The 22,590-nt window shown below is 35.7% G+C and overlaps 1 protein-coding gene across 1 annotated transcript in view; it reads left to right on the top strand.

The window, feature by feature from the left end:
• DPP10 (dipeptidyl peptidase like 10) overlaps positions 1-22,590 on the top strand; it is a 696,759-nt gene that overhangs the window by 125,337 nt on the left and 548,832 nt on the right. Inside the window, exon 2 of the mRNA XM_077151923.1 lies at positions 16,767-16,881. Coding sequence (XP_077008038.1) covers positions 16,767-16,881 — 115 coding nt within the window. The remainder of the gene's footprint in view (positions 1-16,766; positions 16,882-22,590) is intronic.

Here is a 22,590-nt window from a genome sequence, read left to right as displayed (position 1 = left end):
ATATATATATATATATTGCACCACATATCTTTTGCTCAGGACTCAATGCTGAATCTATACTTACTTTAAATGCAGTATTTTTGCTTACTCCTCTAATAGAATACATTCACACATCAACTGTTCAGCTAAAACAAATCTCTGTAAAGGTACTTTGAATTTATTCTGTAGCTGAACATATCCTTGGCATCTACTATGTCCTCCAGAATTGTTATGTATCGAAATTTGGGAGCATAGACTCAAAGGAACACAATTGTAATATATTTATTGCTCTTTTATGAATATAGTTTTTTTTAACCCTTAAACACATGGGCATTAAATTGATGCACTTCCTTCTACTGAGGGTCTGTGAATTGTTGCATGGTGTAGGGAGATGTTCTGCTGCTTAGGACCCTACCAAGGATGGCGGCTGAATCCTTGGAATGTGTCTGTGTGAAAGTTTGAAATACAGGTGTATGCTAAGGTCAGCCTGTTGCTCCATGAAGTCAATTGGCTGGCTGCCCACATTTCCAATCGTACCCCATTTGCTTTGCTGAATCCACGTAGGTACAATGTCCTAGCACTTGGGTTTGGGACACAGATACTTGGGTGTCTATAGCACATTAAATGGTGCCATCTCTTGAGTACAGATCCACTTTAGCCATGTTCACAGAGCCGGGAAAATACACCACAGTGCCAAGGCAAAAAATGCAAAAAAAAAGAGAAAACTGTCTTTGCAGCCTACAGGTCAGTCTGGTCAGGACTTTCTGTCTTTATTGGCAGTTTTTATGCAAGGTAAAATAATGTAAGTTGCACACTGAGCATGAAATCAGAGTAAGTCAAGTCAGTTTTATGATTCAGATATTAAACAGTTTGGACTTAATATCTCCTCATGCACTTATTTCTTCAAAAGGGAATTATGTTCCAAACAGAGCTAGAGTTGTCAAGAACTGGGATGGTAGTGCTGGCATTGACCATCTTTTGATTGCTTTACTGCTTCTCTCGATAGTGTTAATTTCATCAAGATATATGTTGTCTCTTTCTCTCTACACTGAGACCTGTCTGTTTCTTATGATGCAGCTGTTTAAGAGCGCAGTGTGCTTTCGTTTACTTCTCCTTTCTTTTATAGCTCATTCTTGCAGTACCATGCAGTGCAGACAAGGTTCTAATAAGTAAAGAATAAATTTAGGCAATTATGTCCTGCTGTTCAGAAATTGTGGATCTCCAATGCACAGTGCAATTTTAAGATAACATACCCATTACATGGAAAGAAAGAGAAGAGTAGAAATTTAGAGATGGTTTAAGAGGGAAGGGCAATCATGATAGAGTCATGTACCCTCAATAATCTTACAGAAGTCTGTACTTAATTACTAGATTCTAAATCAAGATTGGCAACTATGAATCTCTATTCTTGTTGAAGTAGCAATACACTTGATCTATTAGGGTGTATACTATGCCAGACATTCCCTATTCAATAAGTATTTATTGATAAAAGATATACCCCACTCCCTGTTACTCTCTCAGGTTAGGATTGGGGTTAGGGATTAGAGTTAGGGTTATGGTCTAGCGATGAGACACATGAAACTGGACAATCAAATATCATTTCATAAATGATATCATAAGGGTCTGCCAAGGTGCCAAGAGAAAACATGAGGGAGCCTTCCGTAGGCTCAAGGACATCATTCAATCCCTCTGGATAGGTGTCTTCTAAACTGAGGAGCAAAGTGTTATTACAGTTTCATTGGACATAGTTTGAGGGAGATAATTAGGCTTGAATAGTAGATTGTTTTGTTTCTGAGTGGGATGACAGTCACTTACCCAAAAGAAGATTTCTGAAGGCAAGAGATTTCTTTTGAAGGCAATCATTTTGGAACTTTCTCCCCAACCCCACCTCCCAAGTGAGGGGAGACAGCCACTGTTTTATTTTTTGCTCATGAGAAATGGCACCTACCAGATAAGTGGACGCACACAAGTGTGGCAGCTCTGCACAGTAACAAAGAATATATAGGTGCCTGAACGTGATTGTGCCCTCCCCTGCTCCCCCTCCCCCATTGGCTGGGAGTTGTGGGCTTGCAGTGTTGAGTGTCAAAGCTAATCCAATTAGAAAGAGACACGACCCTCCCTTAGGAATGTCTGGGGTTACAGTGACAGTCCCCTTGTTGATGTGGGTTCGGGGAAATGAACCAGCCTAGAGGAATGTGAAATTTAATTTGTGTTAATTGGGACTTAAACAAGGCACCTGGATTTGGGAGATTTAGCAAACAGGACTGTGGGGAGGTTGGGCAAGCAGATCTGCACCATTTTGTTTCCTGAGAAGAGGCCATTTTTTCCCTATTTCTGTCATTTCCTTCTTTCATTCTTTTTTGGGGGCTTGGGAGGTGGGGATGGGGAGAAAGTTCCAAAATGATTGGCAGTCCTATCTTTTCAAAGAACTGCTTTAACATTATTTGGATTCAGGCATAATAAATTTAGACTCAAAGGCATCATAATGAAAATGGCTGGGGCCATATTGGGAAGCCTATAATTGGTTACTACTGGGATCCTTCTACCCAGGAATGTTGGTTGAGACAACTATAAAACTGCCCAAATGATCAGAATGCTTTCATTATACTAACAGATATCCCCACCAAGGAATCAATGCTTATCATCTGGCCAAAGCAGTGATCATTTTATAGGAGACTAAAGCTGTCTTTTCCTGGCAGGTGGGTTGTCACACCCCTCCACCCCCCCATGCAAACATATCCATGGGATCCTGTTCCCCTCTCTTGGAGAATGAAAATAAGAAATACAAAACAAAATAATAAGACTGTAGTTCAGATTAAAACTATCTGTAATAGAATATTTCAGGCAAAAGGCACTTGTACAGAAAACCTCTTTTGAAAGTGTGTGGGGATGGTGTATTTTTAAAGGGCGGTACTGAACAGGCATTCCTCGGACTGCAGAGGATACTGGCTACTCTATTCAGAAAGACCTAGGGGAAAAAGGCTGTCTTCAACAGATGAATAGAAACATTGACTGGCTTTGAAGCAAGTAATTGCCTTACTCATCCATACAAAAATTTCAGCCTGAGAAGTCCTGCTTTAAGCAGAGCACAAATGGAGCTTGATGCATACTTACGCAGATAAAGTATAACCTACCTTGGGTTCATTTAATTATTCTTGGTCCATGGAGTTTCTGAAAAATAGCCAGAACATTACCTTACTGTATATTTAAATGAAGGGTCCAAATCTCTGTTAACTTCTTTCTGTTAATTATTAGTATAGGATATAGTACATATCAGTGTTAGAATTTGTTATTAAAACTCACAGAATAGTAGAAAATTTCAAACACATGGACTTTCTTAACTTCATTTCTATTTAAAAGGAGCATAGGAATTTGATCACCGCATTTGAAATACAGCAATATAATTTTTTCTTTATTTTTAAAATACTTTTATGACATTAATATTTCTATTGGCAAAAGCAATAAAAATAACTAAAAGTATATTTACCTCCTGTTCTGCCCTATTTCATCAGTTTTTTTCTTCTTTTGAACAAAAGCTGTGTTAGAATTGATGTCTTAGTTACAGCTTCTTTTTAAAGATTATATTAATTTTCCATATCTAAAGAGGAAATTGAAAAGACATATTCCTACATACACGTGATTTTTAAACTTTATAAATATGTTTTAACTATACTTTTGTTCCTACAATTTATAAGACAGATGAAATTTTTCAACATGGAGTGAATGCTTAACTTTCTAAGCTCTTCATAGTTAATTTTCATTTCATTTTTTCAAAATTAATGAGAATAAATAAGAAAATAAACATGTGGGAAAAAGCAAAGTTTTGAGCTATATCACATATTTCTATTTCAGTATCAGTTTTAACCTCTGAGAACCCTAAAAGTAATTCTGCTGAAAATGGTGAATGCTTTTCAGCTACCAACTTTTCTTTCATGGGGAGTGAGGGAGCTCAAATTCAGATTCAACTCAGTGCCGTGCTACCAGGGAGGTTTTTGACCTGCAGGTGGTAGGTGCTAAAGTAGAGTTATTAAAAATGTTGAGATCTGGTGAATTGCCAAATTCTTCCCAGATGCTCACGGTGTCTGAAGGTCAGCTGTGTTATGAAGAGCAAATTACCAGTGTTGGTTTTGAACTTGGCTTGAAGCTGCAGCACCGTTTGTTCTTTTCAAACAGTCAAATTTTGCCAGTGGTTTTACTATTTTCTTACCCATTGTTTGGGATCTTGACTCCTGTGCAATTCCAACCTTTAACTCACCATTAAGAAAGAGGGCCATTAAACCATGTTCAACCTGTAGAAATAACAGTGAAAGGTGGTTCCATCAGCTTGGGATATTTTACATATAAGCCCATGCTTCTTTATTGGAGTCTTCTTTGAGTAGGGAAGAGTCAAATGAATTTAGTCTTTAGAGAGAACATCTAACAATTAATAGCAGCATGGTTCTCTCTCTTCTCTAGATTCCTTTCACATTTAGCATCTTGCACCATGATACTGAATATCTTTAAAATATATTTTTTTTCTATATTGTTCTTCCAATGTTTAATGAACTATTAATCTCCATAGGGCATTTGAGGGCAGTGACTTATCTGAAGTCCTTCCTCACTCCTCCCTCCCTCCTTCCCTTCCCTCTTTCCTTCCTTCTATCCATCTGTCCAAATATATTGATAACTGCCTTAGCAACAGTTTAAGGTCCTACTTAGGGCTCAAAAATTTTATTTGCCTTTTAAGGGTTTACAGAAATCTTAACACTGTTTGCTTCAAAGGAACTGATTTTTTCCCCTGATGTAATGAGGGAAATCCTCATCAGCAATAAGGTAGAGATTTTTTTTTATCCTCCAAATTCCTGAGACATGGTTATAAAACTAAAATTTACGTAGAAGAAGCAGTTTGCAAAGAGTTTCCATTTGCATCATTTCTGTAAATCTCACAAAAATTGTATGCAAATAGGCCATATCATCTCTATTGTGTATGTGAGAAAGAGAGGCTTTGATATATCTACTAGTTAGGAAAGCAAGAATGAATTTTGTGATGTGGTTGCAGCTTTGGACATACCCAACAGCATAATTTGGGCACGCACTGCTCTTTCTGATGAGGTCTAAGAAGATAAAATAGTAATCTTAAATCACACAAGTAATATTAATCTAGGCAGACCAGGCTAAAATAGTCACTATTTTCTAAATTTCTACAATGCATATTCTGCAGTACTCTAGATAATATGTTGTCATATTAGTTTAATGTTGCATCTTGATTTAAAATTAATTGTAAAGAATATTGAAAATTAGAATTGAAAATCTGAATATAACTTTGTACGGTGAAAACCAGGAACGAGGCAAAAGGCCTCCAGGAACGTTCCGTGAAGTTAGAACAGGCTGAGACTAAGGATCCGTAGTTTCGGGAAGCAGGTTTTATTTGCTATGGCCATAGGGCTCAGTGAGTAGCCTCTGAAAGTCTGAACCCGGAACAAAAGGCAACCTTAGCTTTTATAGACTCTTTGACATGTTAAAGACAAGGCAAACAATTGACTGATTTAAGTTGAGAATGGCCCAAAGCTGAACCATTAAGGGAGGGGTCCCCACCCCAGAATGTCTTATCTTGCCTACTTGCAGCTTCACCAGTTCCTGAAGGCTAGGGGAGGGGGTTTCTATCCCAGGAATGTGTCTTATCTCGCTTACCTGCAGTGTTATCCATTCCTGAAGGTCAGGAGAGGGGGTTTGGGGATTTTCCACAGAGAGCACAGCTGAGCTAGAAAGAGGGGAAGGCCTGCCTGCTACAACTTCAAGGTAAAAATAAAGATTAAACATTACATAAAGCCAAAAGTTTGATTCTTGGTTTGTTACATTCATCTACTTAATAATATGTTGGCTTCATCGTATACCAAAATCCATGTCCATCATTGGGGATGCAGTGAGAAATGACCAGATTCTCTGCCATTCTTCATAGTCAAGATGTCAGCTTATTAAAATACTAGAACTCTTGGCAGCCTTTGCAGATTACATTTTTAGCCTGCTCATCAGACTCTTAGATAATTGCTTAGCTTGTTAGTAACTCATGCTTGAGAAGTTATGCCATCTAAAGAACCCCCAGATTTAGAATTGTCAGTCTAGTTTGTAGATAATTGAGGTTCTTGTAGTTCTCTTAAAGCCATGTGTAACCTGCATCTTCTGAACAATTGTACCCCTAGGATAGCTTTCTCTTTTAATTTCAGGTGCAGATAGCTGGGCATTTCCAAAGGCTTTTGCTGATATACATCCTTTAGGATTAAATGACCCAATTCTTAACTCTTACAGCAGAAGGCTCAAGGGTAGTGCTTCATTCTAATTATTTTGTGACTAGTTACTATGTACTGTACTAGAAGGTGGATGCATAATGAGTATGAAAATGTCTCTGACCTAATGGAATTCAGTTGAGATGTCAGCTTGACTTGGAAAATAACAATCAAGTATAGAGAAAGGTAATAACTGACCATCAAGTCTCTGGCACTCCTAGTTAGGTTTACAGTTATCCTTAGACAGATGAGATACATTACACAGGTAACAGAGCTAGTAAATGGATGAATAGGAGCTTGAAACCCAGATGTGCTGACTCTAATTCACTAAACCCAAACACCTTCACCAAATTCCTCTGAGTCAGAAATGGATCATTTTATCAGTTCAAGAACATATAACAAAAGTTAATATCTAGGGTAGAGCTTCTCAAATGTTAGTGTGCACAGGAATCATTTGGAGAGCTTGTTAAAGCAAAAATTGCTCAGCCATACCCCAGAATCTCAGTAGATCTGGGGTGGGTGTTGCCTGATAATTTGTATTTATGAGAGACTCAGAGATGATCCTGACAATACTGAGACTTAGGGAAATGTTTCTTAAACTTAACATGTAGTGGAATCACCTGGAGAGCTTGTTAAAAGAGATAGGGTCTACCCTACAGATTTAAGTTCTTGGGGAGGGCTCAAAATTTGCCCTGCTTACATGCTTTTACATGATGCTGATGCTGCTAGTCCATGGACCACATTGAGTAAGGAACTATCTAAATAGCTTGACAGAAGCAATCTACTAAGAAATCCGGTTTTGAAAAATGCAAAGCTTTTAGTCAAAATATGTGCTCTGCTTAGCATGGAGTCCTTGCATTTGAGAAGCAGGGGGAAAATCAGAAATTATTAAAGTACTGTGAGAAATAACTGCTGCTGATATATAAGGAGAATTTTTTACGTATAGAAGAAGGCAGTCTGCCTGAAGGAATAGTGATTCCCTTAGCTATCTGTCCACAGAGAGACGATCTTTTTTATTTTTTCTTTCTTTTCAAAATAGCTTGTTAGTACATTCTGTATTTAATATTAATATATAGGGGCAGTGTGATGGTGGCTCAGTGGCAGCTTTCTCACCTGCCAGAGAGACAGAAACCCGGGTTCGATTTAAAATGCCTATCAATGCAAAAATAATAATAATATATAAAGTTGATAGAAATTGTGAATGATATATACAGTGGTATTCAATGAGATCACTAGGAACAGCAGTCAGGGACAGAAAAGAGGCAGGTCAGGATGAAAGCATGGGGAACACCAATATTTAGACAGAAGTCTGGGGAGTGCCCTGTAAAGAAAATGGAGAAGTGGTGTCACAAAAGCCAAGAGGAATTTCGTGGGAGGATTGAGTGGTTAGTGGAGTAGAATGCTGCTAAGAGGTATTGTAAGATAATGGATGAATTGACTCTCTGACTTGGCCCCATGGAGATCATGAAGACATTTCTCATTGGAGTGTTGAGTGGAAGCCCAGTTTTCCTTCCTTAAAGAAAGGAGATGTAGTGAGAAAGTGGAGAGATAACACAAACAATTCTATTTGTGCATGTGTATGTACCTTCCTTTAAAATATATTTTTTCCTAATCTCTTTTCATTACTGGTAACTTTATGTTGGATTTCAATATCTCAGATTATTTCTTTTTTACAAAATTGTTCTATTTTTGTAGGATTATTTTCCCAGGTGAACTTCAAGGGAATTTTGGTAGTTTAATAAAAAAGAGTTCTGCGGGGATTTTCCTAAAATTTATAGATGAAGCATGAAAAGATGGACCCCTTTATCATATTGATTTTTCCTTAACAGGGACTCAGTGACCCTCTTCATCCTTCGCATGATCCTACAAGTCCTCCATTAAAGTTTTGTGTTCTTTCTTTGGACACGAATTTTCTAAATTAATTGTATATACCTGTTACTATCGTGAATTAAGTATTTTGTGGTTTTCCTTGTGCTTGTGAATCCTAAACATCTTCAAACTCACAGTTACTTCCGTCCCATCTCAGATATCTAAATCCTAAGAAAACTAAAACCACACAATGTATTGATGATAGCTGTTATCTTTGTTTCATTTCTCATTTATTGGCCATGCATTTAGGACTGTTTTACCATCAGCCATAGCTATTGGACAGGGACAAATGCTGAATTGTGCACTGACATAATTGTGAGTCTTATGCAAAATTGATAAGTGACAAAACCAAACTAAATCAAGCTAATACCAACAGACAAACAAATGTAAAAATGTTGCTCACTTTGCCTTTTGTACAAGCTCCCAGGTGATGTTGACGCTGCTGGGGCCCACAGTTTGAGTAGCACTGATTTTGGGACTACCTCGAGTAAGTCAATGGAAGAAATGTATGAACAAACATGACTTGGAAAAGCATATCATTTGCGAGCTTCTACAAAAAAAATATGAACTTCACTTAGGATGCATTCCCTCATCAGAGAAGTAGTATAGGCAAGGAAACTGAATGGCTACCAGTCCATGGGCAATTTTAAGAAACAGTAGGAGTGATAAGTATTAGAATAAATTGAACCTGAGAAATGCTTGCTAGCTACATATTTTCTTTATCAATATTGTTCATTAATATATTGTAGATAATTATGACTATATCTCCTAATAATTATTCTTTGTAATCAGCTCCTGTATTTAATTTGCAAAAATTTTATTTAGCATATTCTCATTTATTTCCTGATGAAAATTGAGCTTGAACTTTATTTTTATGCTGTTGTCTCCAGATATTCTGTAGAGGCCATGGGCACTTAGTATAAAGTAGAGAATCCCTCCCCCTCCTTCTTTCAGCACACTCTCAAACATTTTAAATGATACAGTAATTATTATTTGTTTCTTGGAGGCAAAATCTATGGCCCTGCATTTTTTCAAGCTCCTTGAAAATTGTCTCAATTTCTTTTATGTTTATTGATCTATTCTTTTTTGTAAATTGTGTCAATTATTATTTTTGCTAGAAGGTAAAATACACACCTCATTGACCTTTCTAAATATTTAAGTGTGTATTTTTTATATATTTGCTACATACTTAAAAATATGTATTTTGATTCCTTTTCTCATAATAGATTTTGTATAGACATATATTCCCACAGCATCCAGTACCCCTTTTTAAGGAAATGTTGATTCAATATGCAAAATGAATTTTTTACGGCAATATATAAGGAAATTAATAACATCCCTCCTCATTTTACATAGACAAGGGATTTGATTTTCCATTTTGCCCTTGTTTATTAACCTTACATCATATTAGTGGCTAGAAAATCCCCGTTAGAGGTTTGTTCTGTTGTTGTTTTGTCACTTAAAATTATTTTATTTAAAAGTTCATGATCAAAGTACTTACTTGTAAAAACAGAAAGCTTAAAAGTGACACAGACTGCCATGTAGGGAGGACTTTTCTTACACATGGAAGGCATAGAAACCTTATGCTTAGAGTGTGAGGAATTCATAGTACAATGTGAGACTCAGTCGATAAACAGAACCCATAAACTGAAAGGAACAAATGTAACTTCCAAGTTGTCCCAAAGTCGGAGGGAAGGAAGAATAGGATACATTTGAAATGTTTACTTATTCTCGGTTAAAAACCAGTGAGCAGTGTGATTAAAAACATCCCAGCAACTGTATGTCTACTATTTGCTGTCATGCTAAACAAAAACAAAAAACCTGCCAACCAGTGTCCTTGAAAAATATCCTTACTTTAGAACAATTTGGTGGCTTGGGAAAGGATAATGATATTCAGCGGTCAACCAGATAAAGTGAATCTGATAATCTCAAAGAAGACCAAACCTCGTGATGGGGCTCTGTATTTCATTTTAAGAAAGTTTTGTAGTAGTCTGCCTTTCTAATGTGTCCTTAATGTAGCAGGTCCTATTTAAAAACAATGATAATAGTGCCCTTAAAACATATAGGGAGAGTGTTCAGAAAATAAGGCAGCCACTTTTTTTAACCTTTATCATCAGTAATCAGCACCCTAACATAGTAACTGCAAATACGTGTGTAGGTAAGTTTTGTCCACCAATAATAAGACATGAGTAAATGGATGAATGTTCATGAAAAACAGGTCACATAGGCAGGACTCTTTGGGTGACATTTTTCAAAAGTGGTTGTTGATAATTCCCTTGTGAAAGAAACAGAATTTTAAGAGTAACATTGTAAATTGGAGTAAAATTTGGCATCAGTGCTCATCTCTGGAAAATAAAGTTGATATTCAGTTCCTTTAAATAAAACATGACTCAGTTTGGTTTAAGAATGGGGGCAGAACTAGGGTAACTTCAGAAGACCTACAACCTCCAGATGGGTCCCAGGACAAGAAAAGTACTGGAATGCAGAGGGGCCAGTCCTTATAGAACATCAACTAGTTCCATCCCCCATCCCATATTATCGGCAGCCCTTTCCAATATGAAAAAGTTAGAATGGGCACAGTCCAAATACTTCTAAAGAGTGGAAGAAAGATCAAAGGTGATGGTGGATTTATACAGAGAAGGTAGGGTTTAGCCAACCAGCATGATTGCTGAATCGTTATATTAATACTTCTTTTAGTCTCCAGTATTTTAGAGCAGCTAGAAGTAAAAACCTCAAACTGGAAATGTAACCCATACCAAACTATGAAATCTGTTCTACATCTAAATGTTGTGATGTGCTTTGAAATTTATTGCCTTTTTGAATATATGTTATTTTTCACAAAAAAGAAAAAAAAACGATTGTGATGATAAAAAATAAAAATAAATAAATTCCCAGACCAAAAAAAAAAAAAAAAGAGAGAGGATTGGGGGCAGAATTAACTTTTCACTTTTCCAACACCATAAAGTTTGTAGTGAAAAAGACTCTTAGAATCCACATGGAGAGATGTCTGCATAGCAGGTCTTATTTTTCATTGCATTCCCAGCTGCCAACTAATATAAGCTCTTGAAACCCAAAATAGTCTCCTACATTTTGTTAAATGGAATTCGTTCAAAGGGAATTGACCAACTGTTGAGCTCTCATATCTCAAGGTTTTTCAAATCATAACTAACTAAAATAAATTCTTAGGCATGCTATAAAAAATGTTGTATCAAGTTGCAAGTTTTCCCCAGGTGTCTTTTAACAATATAACTCTAAAATACTGTTTTTCTAATATCTTGAAACAAAATATGAAATTTTAAAGTATTTTAACTTCCTTTAAGGTAGTTTCAGATTAATCCATTATACATATCTCTGGACTCTTTCTGACCTCTTCAATCTAATCATAGTTTAGAATGTGAAACATAAAATATAATTCAAAGTTTTGAGTTTCTAATAGAAAATGAACCAACAGAATACATTGCTGCATTTTTTAATCAGAGGAACTTTATTGAATTTATTTCATGAAACATTGAAAAATTTTGTTTGTGAAGGCTTAAGCACATCAGAAGGGTTTTGAGCAATAAGAATAAGTATAGGGAGGGGGTAAAGTAAAAGTGAAGAATTAAGTTATTGGATGTTTGATTTGATTGCCTTGAGAACCAAACTGAGAACCAATGTAATAAATGTTAATACTTTAAGCCTAAAAATATGAACTCACCTTTTCAGGCAGAATTAAAATATTTTAGATAGCCTTTCCTATGCTTTTGAAAAGGTAGGAACATGGTTGAAGAAGATCTATTTTATTAAAGCATACCCAACTCCAAACTACAAACATAATTTCAACATGTCAATGAAAGTTTTTTCCTAGTATTTTCCTCCAAATGCTAGCACTTTTTGAGACTATTTTTATGTAAAGGGATCATATGTCTTCTCCTGGTGCATATAGCAAATGAATGCATTTTGGTTTTCTAAAGGGGAGTATAATTGGAATACTATTTATATAAATCCTAAATAATTTTGGTATACTTCACTTATACATTCTTTTTTAAGACAAATGATTATGATAGTTAAACTTTGTTCTTAGTTTTGCCAAATGAAATGATATAGACACCACCATATATTTTTTCTGCTTATGATTTTCAACATTTTTTTCTTTGCACCTGAAAAAATACAAAATGCATTTGGATTTAGAGAAACTATCAGGGTAGTGTTCAGTTTGGAAAATAAACCATTCTCTGAAGACAGATAAGTAACTTGATTGGCAGCAGGTACGATATTAATAGCTGGGTTAGAAGTCCAGTTTAGTTTGGTCTGTAAAACCAGTGTGTCTCTAGATAATCACAGCCATGAATATCATCTGAAATTGGACACAAACTGTTGAGCTGATGTGTTCACCCATTGGAGAAGTGATTTATAAATGCAGTACCATATGTGGATTATTGAATATTCCTTCTTGACTGTCTAATATTCTTCTACGAGTATCATATCCCAAAATAGATTCTGGTATGACTCCAAAGCATCCAGATGGCCACAGTTGCAAGCGTGTTATGTGTTCCATTTGTCTGGCTGCTATACAATGGCATACCTCTTCTGTGACCCTGGAGTGTGCAGTTGATTGCCTTCAGGTGTTGGGTGGTAGGGAGTCACTGAAAAGCAAAATCAACTGAGACCATTTCCCTAGCAATAGAAATTATTATGCAAGATATTGTTGAAGGAGGCAACTGTGTTTTGGAAGCCAGGCATCTGATCGATGAGGCTAAAAGTAATTGTAGTCAAATTAATCTTAACCAAATAGCTACATTTCAAAAGTTTGCTGTCAACATGTATTTAACTAATAGCAGAGTAGCACTCTAACCTTTCATGTCACCAAGTACATCACTTAATTAATTGAGCAATTAGTTTCTAAGCAATTAAGAGACTCAGAATGGTCTAAGGAATCTAAAGTTTTCTATGATGTGTCTCTTACTTCTAAGGATTTAATAACCTCAACAAGAATATTACGGAGTTTATGAACAGTTTTCAGCATCACCATCAATACTGTCACCACCACCACCACCACCACCATCGTCATCATCATCATCATCACAGCAGCTATAATTCATTCATTCATTGTGCATTATCTCTGGTGCAACTAGTATGTGCCAATATTCAGATTGTTAGGGATACAGCAGTAAGTGAGATGAACATCATGGCGCTTATATTCTGGAAATTCAAGACAAGTAAAGTAAACATTACTATATATTATAATAGGCATATAATTTGAAATAACATATTACATATGTACCCCAAAGTGATAATGCTATGAAGAAAAGGGGACAAAGAAAAGGAGAAGAAATATTATTTTAGAGAGGGTGGTGAGGAGAGATTTCTCTGAGGAAGCATGCATGTGGGATTTCAGTGATGAGAGAGAACAATCTGTGCAACTGTATTTTGGAAGAACATCCCAGGAAGTTCATTTGCTGTCAACTTTCTTATTGTACACTTGGATAAGAGTTTTGAATGAATGATCTGACTTAAGCCTGCTGTTTAAAAATAATTATCATTATTATCCTACTTGTTAAGATAAGAAATCTGCAGTTAAGAAAAGTTTACAAGTGTGTTTGCAACATTATAGCTATTATGTAGCAGAGTTGGATTGAAGCCTATTGGTGCATTAGACATTTTCTCCTCCAGAGGAAAGAAATCATATCTCACTTGCATGATTAGGGAGTACGCCATAGAGAAGAGGCATTTGAGCAGGTTTTTGAATGATTGACAGTAGTCTTTAGTTAGATACATATGAAAAGGACGAGATAGAAAAGAGTTAACACTGAAGGCTGAAGCACAGGAGATATTTATGGGAAATGGTAATCAGAACAGTTTGGGGTTTTTGAGTTCCTTCTTGAAAGGAGAGTATGCTGGATGTGGATACTGGCTTGGCTTAAGACAATGACACTCTAGATTAACACATTTGCACTTGATGTTTTTGATTGTATAGGGATGTTGAAGGACTTAGAACAATACAGTGACATAAGTAAAAGCATGCTTTCCATGGTAATGGGATGTACTATCAGTTGGATGGAAATGATAGGAGTTCATTAAATCAGCAGTTCCTATACAGGAACTTGTAGAAGCTTTGGACATTGATGAATGTTTTTAGAGGAACTACAGACTTTTATGTGCATCACTTTATAGATAGAGAAATATTTTTCATTCCTCTATTTTGCCATGTATAAATGGTGTATTTCCTCAGTCTGTTGTCTCTGGGAAAAACTAAATAAATTTATTTCAAAGCATTATTAAATTCAGGATTGCTTTTACATCGCTGTTAATTTTCTCAAGTGGTAATTATTAAAGTACAACTATTATCATGTAAGGGTCCAAATAATTGATTCATGATGAATTCATTGATTCGTTCATTCTAGAAATATTTGTTGTTGAAGCAGCATATTATTGCAGTTAAAAGCGCTGTCTCTGTAGCCAGACTTTATGAAATGGACCCCCAGTTCCCCCATTTGTTAACAGTAAATAGATTTCGTATTAATCTCTCTCAATCTCATTTTGCTCACCTGCAATTTTGTCAAAATAATATCAATATCACAAAATTATGAAGATTAAGTGATATCATAAATATAAACTATTCAGTACAAGGGCAGCATATAGCAAGATATTTAGCCATTATTGATATGTATTAGATCATGTCTAGTAGATATTGCATGTACATATGATACTCAAAAACTGAGGTGATTTTTCTAATAACTAGCCTGGCGTTAGAGTCAATAAATCAGGTCAGAATCAATAGAAATGACTTCATAATTTATTCTAGATTCTAGACAGACTATTCAGCAATAAGTACTAAATTTCTAATTTTTAATTTTTTTTTCTTGCAAATTGAAGTAATAACCCTTGGTACGCCTACCTGAATTTGTTCATAATTATTGCCTGAACACTTACTTTTCTATCTGACTACTGCCCCCTGCCTCCACTCATCTCTTAGTTCTTGTGATGGGTATTCTACAACTTTCTGAACGTTGTTAACTTTGAATTACAGCAGTGATTCTCCAACTCTCTCTCCCTGGCTTCTGACTAGTCATGATGTAGGGCCTTTCCATAGAGAATGAGCAGTCATTAAGTCACATACTTTCTGGGTCAGGGAACTGACCCAGAAACCTACAGTAACATTGCATTCCAAAAAAGGGCTTATAGTCATAAAGCAACTATTGCTTGTATTGATATTTGTTATTCTAAAGTTGCTAATTCTGAGACCCTTTCTGGAACCCACTGTCTTGATTTTTGCAGAAGATATAAAAGGAAATTCTAATCATAATGAAAGAGGAATAGAGGTGTTGGATAACAAGCTTTATCTGAGACAGAGCTGTTTCATTAAAAAAAAAAAAAATGAAATTGTCCACCACAGGATTTGGTGCACCAAGGTTAAAGCAATACTTGAATCAGTTGATCTGAGACAGGGAAAAATAAACAACACCCATAAAACTTTCTATGCATGGTTTCTTTCTGTTTTTTTTTTTCCTTGAGTTCTATGTTTTTGTCTTGTTTTTCATTAGATCCTAGTTCTTTAAGGCTAACATGTTTTGGGGAGAATTGAATGTTGAAGTCCCCATATGAAAATTTGCTTCAGTGCTTTCATCTTTGAGTCATAGAAATCCATTTATAATTTAGTAAATAGTTGCTATTCTGTTTCTCTTTCTTTAAAGCAAGGCTATTCTATGTTTCTTGGGTGATTTGTGTACCTGTACTAAATTGGATATCCTTCATGTTTTGTTTCATTTTCCCCCAAATCAGTTAGTTATTTCTGAATAAAAAAAAGTTGTATTAGGATAGGATGGAAAGAGATCAAGGATAGGGTAGAAAGTAGAAAAGGAAGGCTGAGAGTTTTGTAAATTTTATCAAAGAAAATTTGGCATTCGTTTCAATCCAGTGCAGTCTATGCTTTGCTTTGGTGAATTATGCTCACACATTTCTAGTCAACAGACTAGAAAACAGGTCATCTGAAAAATGAAAAGCTTTACTATATATATTGTGAGGAATACTCAAGTTTATCCTTCCCCATCAGTCTTACTACTTTGTCAATATCACGCATTCTGCCACGGAGGCAACACCATTAAACATTAATATAGAAGCACTCTGTTAATTTAGTTACAGCATCCTGTTTATGTTTATGAACAGCGTGGGTGCCATTTAACAGGACCTGTTGTGTTGCCAAATGCACAATGCTCTATGATGAGGGACATTTTGAGTTATTTTCCTATTTCTAATCTTTTCTGCCCCCATTCCAGTTAGAAAAGTAATTCTGTAGTACTTCAGGAACATTTGTATTTACATTTTTATTGTAGAAAGAATAAATGTAAATGGGCACACTTTATCTCCATAATTACTTTACAGAATATTTTGGCTATTGTCCTAGTGTTTATACTGAATGCATTTTAACGCCATCACATTTTGGACAGCAGGCATGAAGTTCTGCTAGCTCGTCTCCTAAGGAATCAGATCCCCCCCAAAAGATAGCCGCTTACAAGTATGTGCACCTTTGAAGAAATAAATGAGCTACTGAAGAGGAAATGGATTCTAATCAGCTCTCATACTGTGATTGTGCTGTGCACTAAATCATTCCTTTATGAATACAGTTCTCTTGGAGCATGTATAATTATGAAACCTTTTTTTTTTCTATCTCGGTAGGAACTGGGAAGTAACAGCCCTCCACAGAGAAACTGGAAGGGAATTGCTATTGCTCTGCTGGTGATTTTAGTTGTATGCTCACTCATCACTATGTCAGTCATCCTCTTAACCCCAGGTAATCTGTCTTTATTCCTCTCTTATGATGGTATTGTGGATGATAATTTCACATTCAAATGCCTTAAGAGGATAGCAGTATGTGATATCTAAGGGCACATTAGCATTGCTTGGAATAAAAAAACAATGCATAACCATATATTTCAAAAATGGCACAGCCATGCTGTTGTTTAAATATCACTCAGGATATTTTAGGAAGCTGAATATGTATATATATATATACATATATATATATAGACAGAGAGAGAGAAAGAGAATATGCCAAGGAGACATTTGTTCTTCCTTGCTACTTAGAGACATTAGATTTTGTAGTTTGATAAAGGCAAGAGAATTTTACTTTTACTGAGGGCTGAAGATTAGGGAATGGAGTCTGGAATTCCTGTATGTAGATGTTAGCCTGTTGGTAATGATGATTTGAAGGATCTGAGGAAAGAAGATAATTGAATCAAAAGAGAATGCTAGTTTCGAATATAGGTATCTCTTCCTTCTTCCTCCTTTCCTTTCTTTCCCTGCAATTTTTTCATTGCTTGCCTTTCCACTTGCCTGTATTTACAGAATCTCTAAAAATTGCCCTTGCGATGATCTTTGAATTTTGTTCTCAGATTAAATAGTTTAACACTAAGAGATAAATTATCAATGGGTTTAATTCTTCTTTGGTTATTATTTAAATACCTAGAGGTATGTCATTGCTCTTTACTGGGTGATCTCATAGGGAAAGTAGAACTAGCCAATCTGTTCACTTTTTAAACTCCCCAAACCCTTTTCTGTGACTAAATAGACTTGATATGCTGCTACAATTCACTGAGCTAGCTTCCTTAAGAACTAGGCTGCCATATATTGTTCAGTATTATTAAAACAGTCATTTATAGGATAGTAATGAGCTATAACAGAGAAGAACTGATATAGCCTGTTGGTAATTTTATATATTTACATTTCAGTTCTGGTCTCGGCTTTGTCATTTCCTCATCTCCTTAACCCATTGAACTTATTTCCTCATGTATAAAATGTTATTAATAAGTGCTCTCTTTTAGAGTCATTTAGCCAACTATATATGTTGATTTATTGTACACATGCTAGACTCAATTGTTCCAGTGTGGTGCTTTGTGAAATATGCCATACTTGTAAACATGTTTGTTTTGCAAAGTATAGACTGCCAAATGTATATTTTGTAATTGTCTTTTTTATATATGAAGAGATTGAGGAAGAAATTGATAGAGGAAGGAGGAAATAAAGAGAATGAAATAATAATAATAAAGGAAAGAAATGTGAATAAAAAATACTCCGGTAGGAGCTGGCTTATCTAGTGTTCTCTTCACTGCCTCATTTGTACATCTGCAGTGCGATGTAAGTAAGCAATGTGACAGCTCTGAGTTGCTGCAGAATGCCAAGAATCTTTGTTAAAGAAAGATGAACTTACATTCAGCTCGGTGTTTCACTTAAACATAGGAATTTTAGTATAATTATTAAAAAAATGAATGACTGTTTTAACTGACTTCTATTGGTGACTATTAACCAGATGTAGTACGTTGCTGACATAGTGCCTGTGTTTTCACTTGAACTTCTAACTTCTATTCCAGTTCTAGTATTCTTGTCCCTGTGATTCACTCTCTCTGATTTGCTTGTCACTCACTGAATCCATAGTGCTGGTTTGGTGTCTTTTCAGAGTTGGTATACCAAAGATTAACAAGAGTTAACCAAGGACTAAATCACACTCTCTCTACCTGACCCCTTCCTCTTTCCCAATATTGTTTCATTCATTTTGCCTTGCACTTGTTCATTCATGGAAGCATGGTTTGAGTTCTGGTTCTATAATTTAATAGTTTTGTGAATTTGACAAGTTACTGAACCTTGTCCCTCATGCTACGTATCTGTATTCTGGGTACAATAAATGTAACCAAATTTACAGGGTAATTCTAAGGAATAAATGAGAGGATGGAGGCCAAGTGTTTAGTATAGTCCTAGCTCTCTGCTGCTACTCTGTTATTGTTTCTATTATTCAGTACTTATCAACTGCCACATACCTGCCAAATATTGTACCACAGGAGGGATATTTTTCAGGAAAAACATGTACAGTCTCACAGGAATTGAGATATTCTGTGAAGCCCATTTGAAGGGATGCCAACTGGAGAGAGACTAATGATTAAATCTGGAGTTAGGCTTTCAGCAGTTTGTTTGTTTGTTCCTTTGTTCACTCCCTAATTCAACAGATAATTACCATGTTCTTACCACATCCCAGATACTGTGCTCGTAAGCTCTGTGCTTCTCTTTTTTTATGTCTGTCATCACCAACCACCTTCATCCCCAATTACACAAACACACCAATCTAGGAAACTCACTCAGTCCCCTACCCAGAGACTTAATTTGGTAGAAGACTGATTATATAAATGGAAGCTGCAATTAGTTTTGATATTTACAGTTTACAAAGTGATTTTCATATACAACATATTCAAAATGTGTTTGAGTGTCACTTATTTTTGGCATGGATATTAAGAAATGAAATATAAAACTGAGTATGCTAAGGTGAAAAAAGGTAATGCTATAAGAAGCAGATGATCTGTGTTCTATACCCTCTGTTTGAAGTAGGTAGATGTAATGACTCTTATGAATTTGCTTAAATTGTTGTCAGGCATAATACCAGCCCAGTTACAAAGCCTTTAAAACATGGTGGGCTCAAGCCAAACAAATCTGGGTGCTGTATAAGGCCAGAAGAATGTCAGTTCATAGTCCACAGTAACTTGGAAGCATAAAGGAATTCTTAGAAATTATCTGGAAGTTGCCCCTTCCTTAGTCAGGAAAGAATCTGAATTGTGTAATCACTGGTTCTTAGGACTGGAACTGCAGCAAGACTTTCAGGTAGCCCTTTGATGTAGTACCTGCGTGTTCCTGCACACGCCTGTGCTCACACCCTAGTGCTTGAATTGCACCAAGCCTCTGTCCTTCAGCCTTCCAAGACAGATCTACAAAATACACCTGCAAAGATAGCCAACAAGGCCCTGCTTCTTGCCCTCCCTTTGGCCACCAATCTTTGCACAGGGCCTAGCTTTCTTTGCAAAACAACCTGGTGGAAACTTTCAACCACGTTGGGAAATCCATATCAGGAGGAATAACTATGATCGTGGCCACCACTCAGCAAGATACTAGCTCTTTCAGGGCAAGGAAATGCTCCAGAACAATTCGCCTAGCAAGCGAGGGGGTCAGGTTTATATACCTTTCGATAGCTTTGTGACCTTCGACAAATCACGCACCTCCTTTGACACCAAATGTTTCATTGTATACACACACTTGGTTTGCCAGAATGTAAAATGTCCTCTAAAAGTTTATGCCAACCCTAATGTCTATAATCCAAACCCGAACAGCAATAATAACTTTAATGGCTTGTTATAGTAACAAAGCATCAAATTAAATCTGGTGAGCTCTTTCACTAAGCTTTTACTACTTTGAAAATATAGTTAGTAGGTTTTCTTTCGGAGGGCTTAAGAAGAAAGCACACACAAAATTATACACCTGGAAAGATAACCAACATCCCCCGCTAGGAAATGATTTAGAAACTATTTTGTTCAAAATAGTACCACGTTGTAGGGAAGAGCAAAGCAATGGAAGTCTACAACCAGATAAGCATGTTCATTGTAATTTTGGTTTGATTGCAAATTTTATTACACAAGTAATTTGACACAGGTGCTTTAATTTCCAAGATTGCCAACAACTTCCCTGCCTTGTGAAGAGAAGTCCTAATTATTTTTGAACAGGGAATTATTCACTCAAGTATTTATTAAAAGTAGCTATTCCTGAAAGGAAATATTATTCATTCTTTTTTTCTGATTAAAGGGCAGAATTATTTGGAAACATTGATCAAACTTAATATATTTTTTCTTGTTTGTATGGAATTTTGAAAAATAAAAAAGTTTACCCAAATTTAGTTTCTGACTATGTAATTATAAGAGCAATAAAAATAACCCAGAAATGTATGGGCATGCATTCCTGTTATGTAAACCTGGCTAGTGTATTATTATTATTAATGCATTTATTCTACTGTCTCATTTTTATATTTAATAGGTAGAATGGGAATAACCATACTTAGGAAACACTAAATGCAGGATACAATTGCCCATTTTGACCTGTGTTGAGAAGAGAGGTGATTATTTTATAAGTCATAATGTTTTTAGGAGAAGATATCCACCAAGCTCTTCAATTCCGTTGTCATGCTGAGATTGTCACTTTTGGACTGTGTCTACACCACCTATTCATCAACAACAGTGGCTTATTGCCCTTTGACTCTGTCTGTAATCAGTCAGTGCCACAGTATTGTCTTCGCGCTGATTTACTATCATGGCTGACTAAAAAGAAAATTGTAGAGCAGTGAAATTTTATCTTCATCATTACTCTTGCTTCTTTTGGCAACTTCCCCATTCCTTTTAGTACCCTCTCTAGGTAAGCATCCTGGAGTGGTCATTATACATCCATCAAAGTATAAAAGAAACCAAGCATTCAGGTATGAACCATCAGACCTCTCCTTGATCTCAGTTGAGAGAAGAATTTAATAAGGGCAGTCCAATTCTACTATGCAGACACATTTATTTTCTCCTCTAGAAGTATCATTAATAACAAAAATTTTATACTAAGCTCAGATAACATTTGAGGAAGTAACTTAGTGAGGTTAAGACTGCCATGGTGATGTTGATTGTTAAGTAAGTCTTTAATATCAGATAAGTTTTGATCCTTCAAGTTACGCTCAGAAAGTTCATCTGAACCAGTCATAGAACTAAGGAAGCAGAGCAAACCAGATAATTTTAGGCAGTCCCATTCAGGAAAAGCGACAAAACAAAGCAAAATTTAGAAGTTTCCCTTTAAAGAATTATGTCTTTCTTTGAAAACAATACCAATTTAAATATATTCTGAAAGGATTATGCACAAATCATTTTATCAATTAATCTATATAACTCCAAAGTTAAAAAGAAATAGAGCAGTTTTCTGCATTAAACAGCTAAGACCAGGAAAATTTGAATGACTTAGGTAGGTGGCTTGTGGGAGAAAGGATAAAAGGTAGAGAGGTTAAACTGGCTTTTGTATTAAACTTACTTGAGCCTTTATATGTGCCTGTGAATATGACTTCTAGGTAAATGATTCTTTTTACACATATGCTCTCTCTCAAAGAAGTAACTCATTGGGCTACTATAAGGACTATTTGAGAGAAAGTACTTTGCGTAGGGTCAAATATATCATACCAAAAAATGGCAGCTGATATTGTTGCCATCATCTTTTAGTCATCCTTCCTAAAATTAAAACTCAAATATGGATACAGTTATATGGATGAACATTTTCAGTGAAGTATTAAATATTGAAAATATAGAAATATTCAATTGTCTTACAAGTTAAATAAACAATGATGTATCCTGTTTTGAATATTATGCATATTTGGTCTTGCAATGTGAAGAGCATGTAGCCGTAAGCAAATATGTTTATATTTTAAGAAGAGAATGCATCATTTTTTTTAAAAATGTGCAGTGATTAGAACTAGGCAGAGAGAGTGGGAGGTAGCAGCTTTCATTAGGTTGGAAAAACGTTTCTCTTTCCACATTTTAGCCATTGATTAGTAATGAGAATAGTTTTATAAAATTCTGAGTAAGAGAAAAGAATGGTAAATTATATTTGGGGCAGGTATCAAAAATGAGGTAAATTGGATGTTTTATAATTGAGCAATGTATTAATATTT

Source organism: Tamandua tetradactyla, chromosome 3 (genome assembly GCF_023851605.1).
Source record: "Tamandua tetradactyla isolate mTamTet1 chromosome 3, mTamTet1.pri, whole genome shotgun sequence".
NCBI lineage: Eukaryota > Metazoa > Chordata > Mammalia > Pilosa > Myrmecophagidae > Tamandua > Tamandua tetradactyla.
This window is presented reverse-complemented; position numbering and strand designations above follow the sequence as displayed.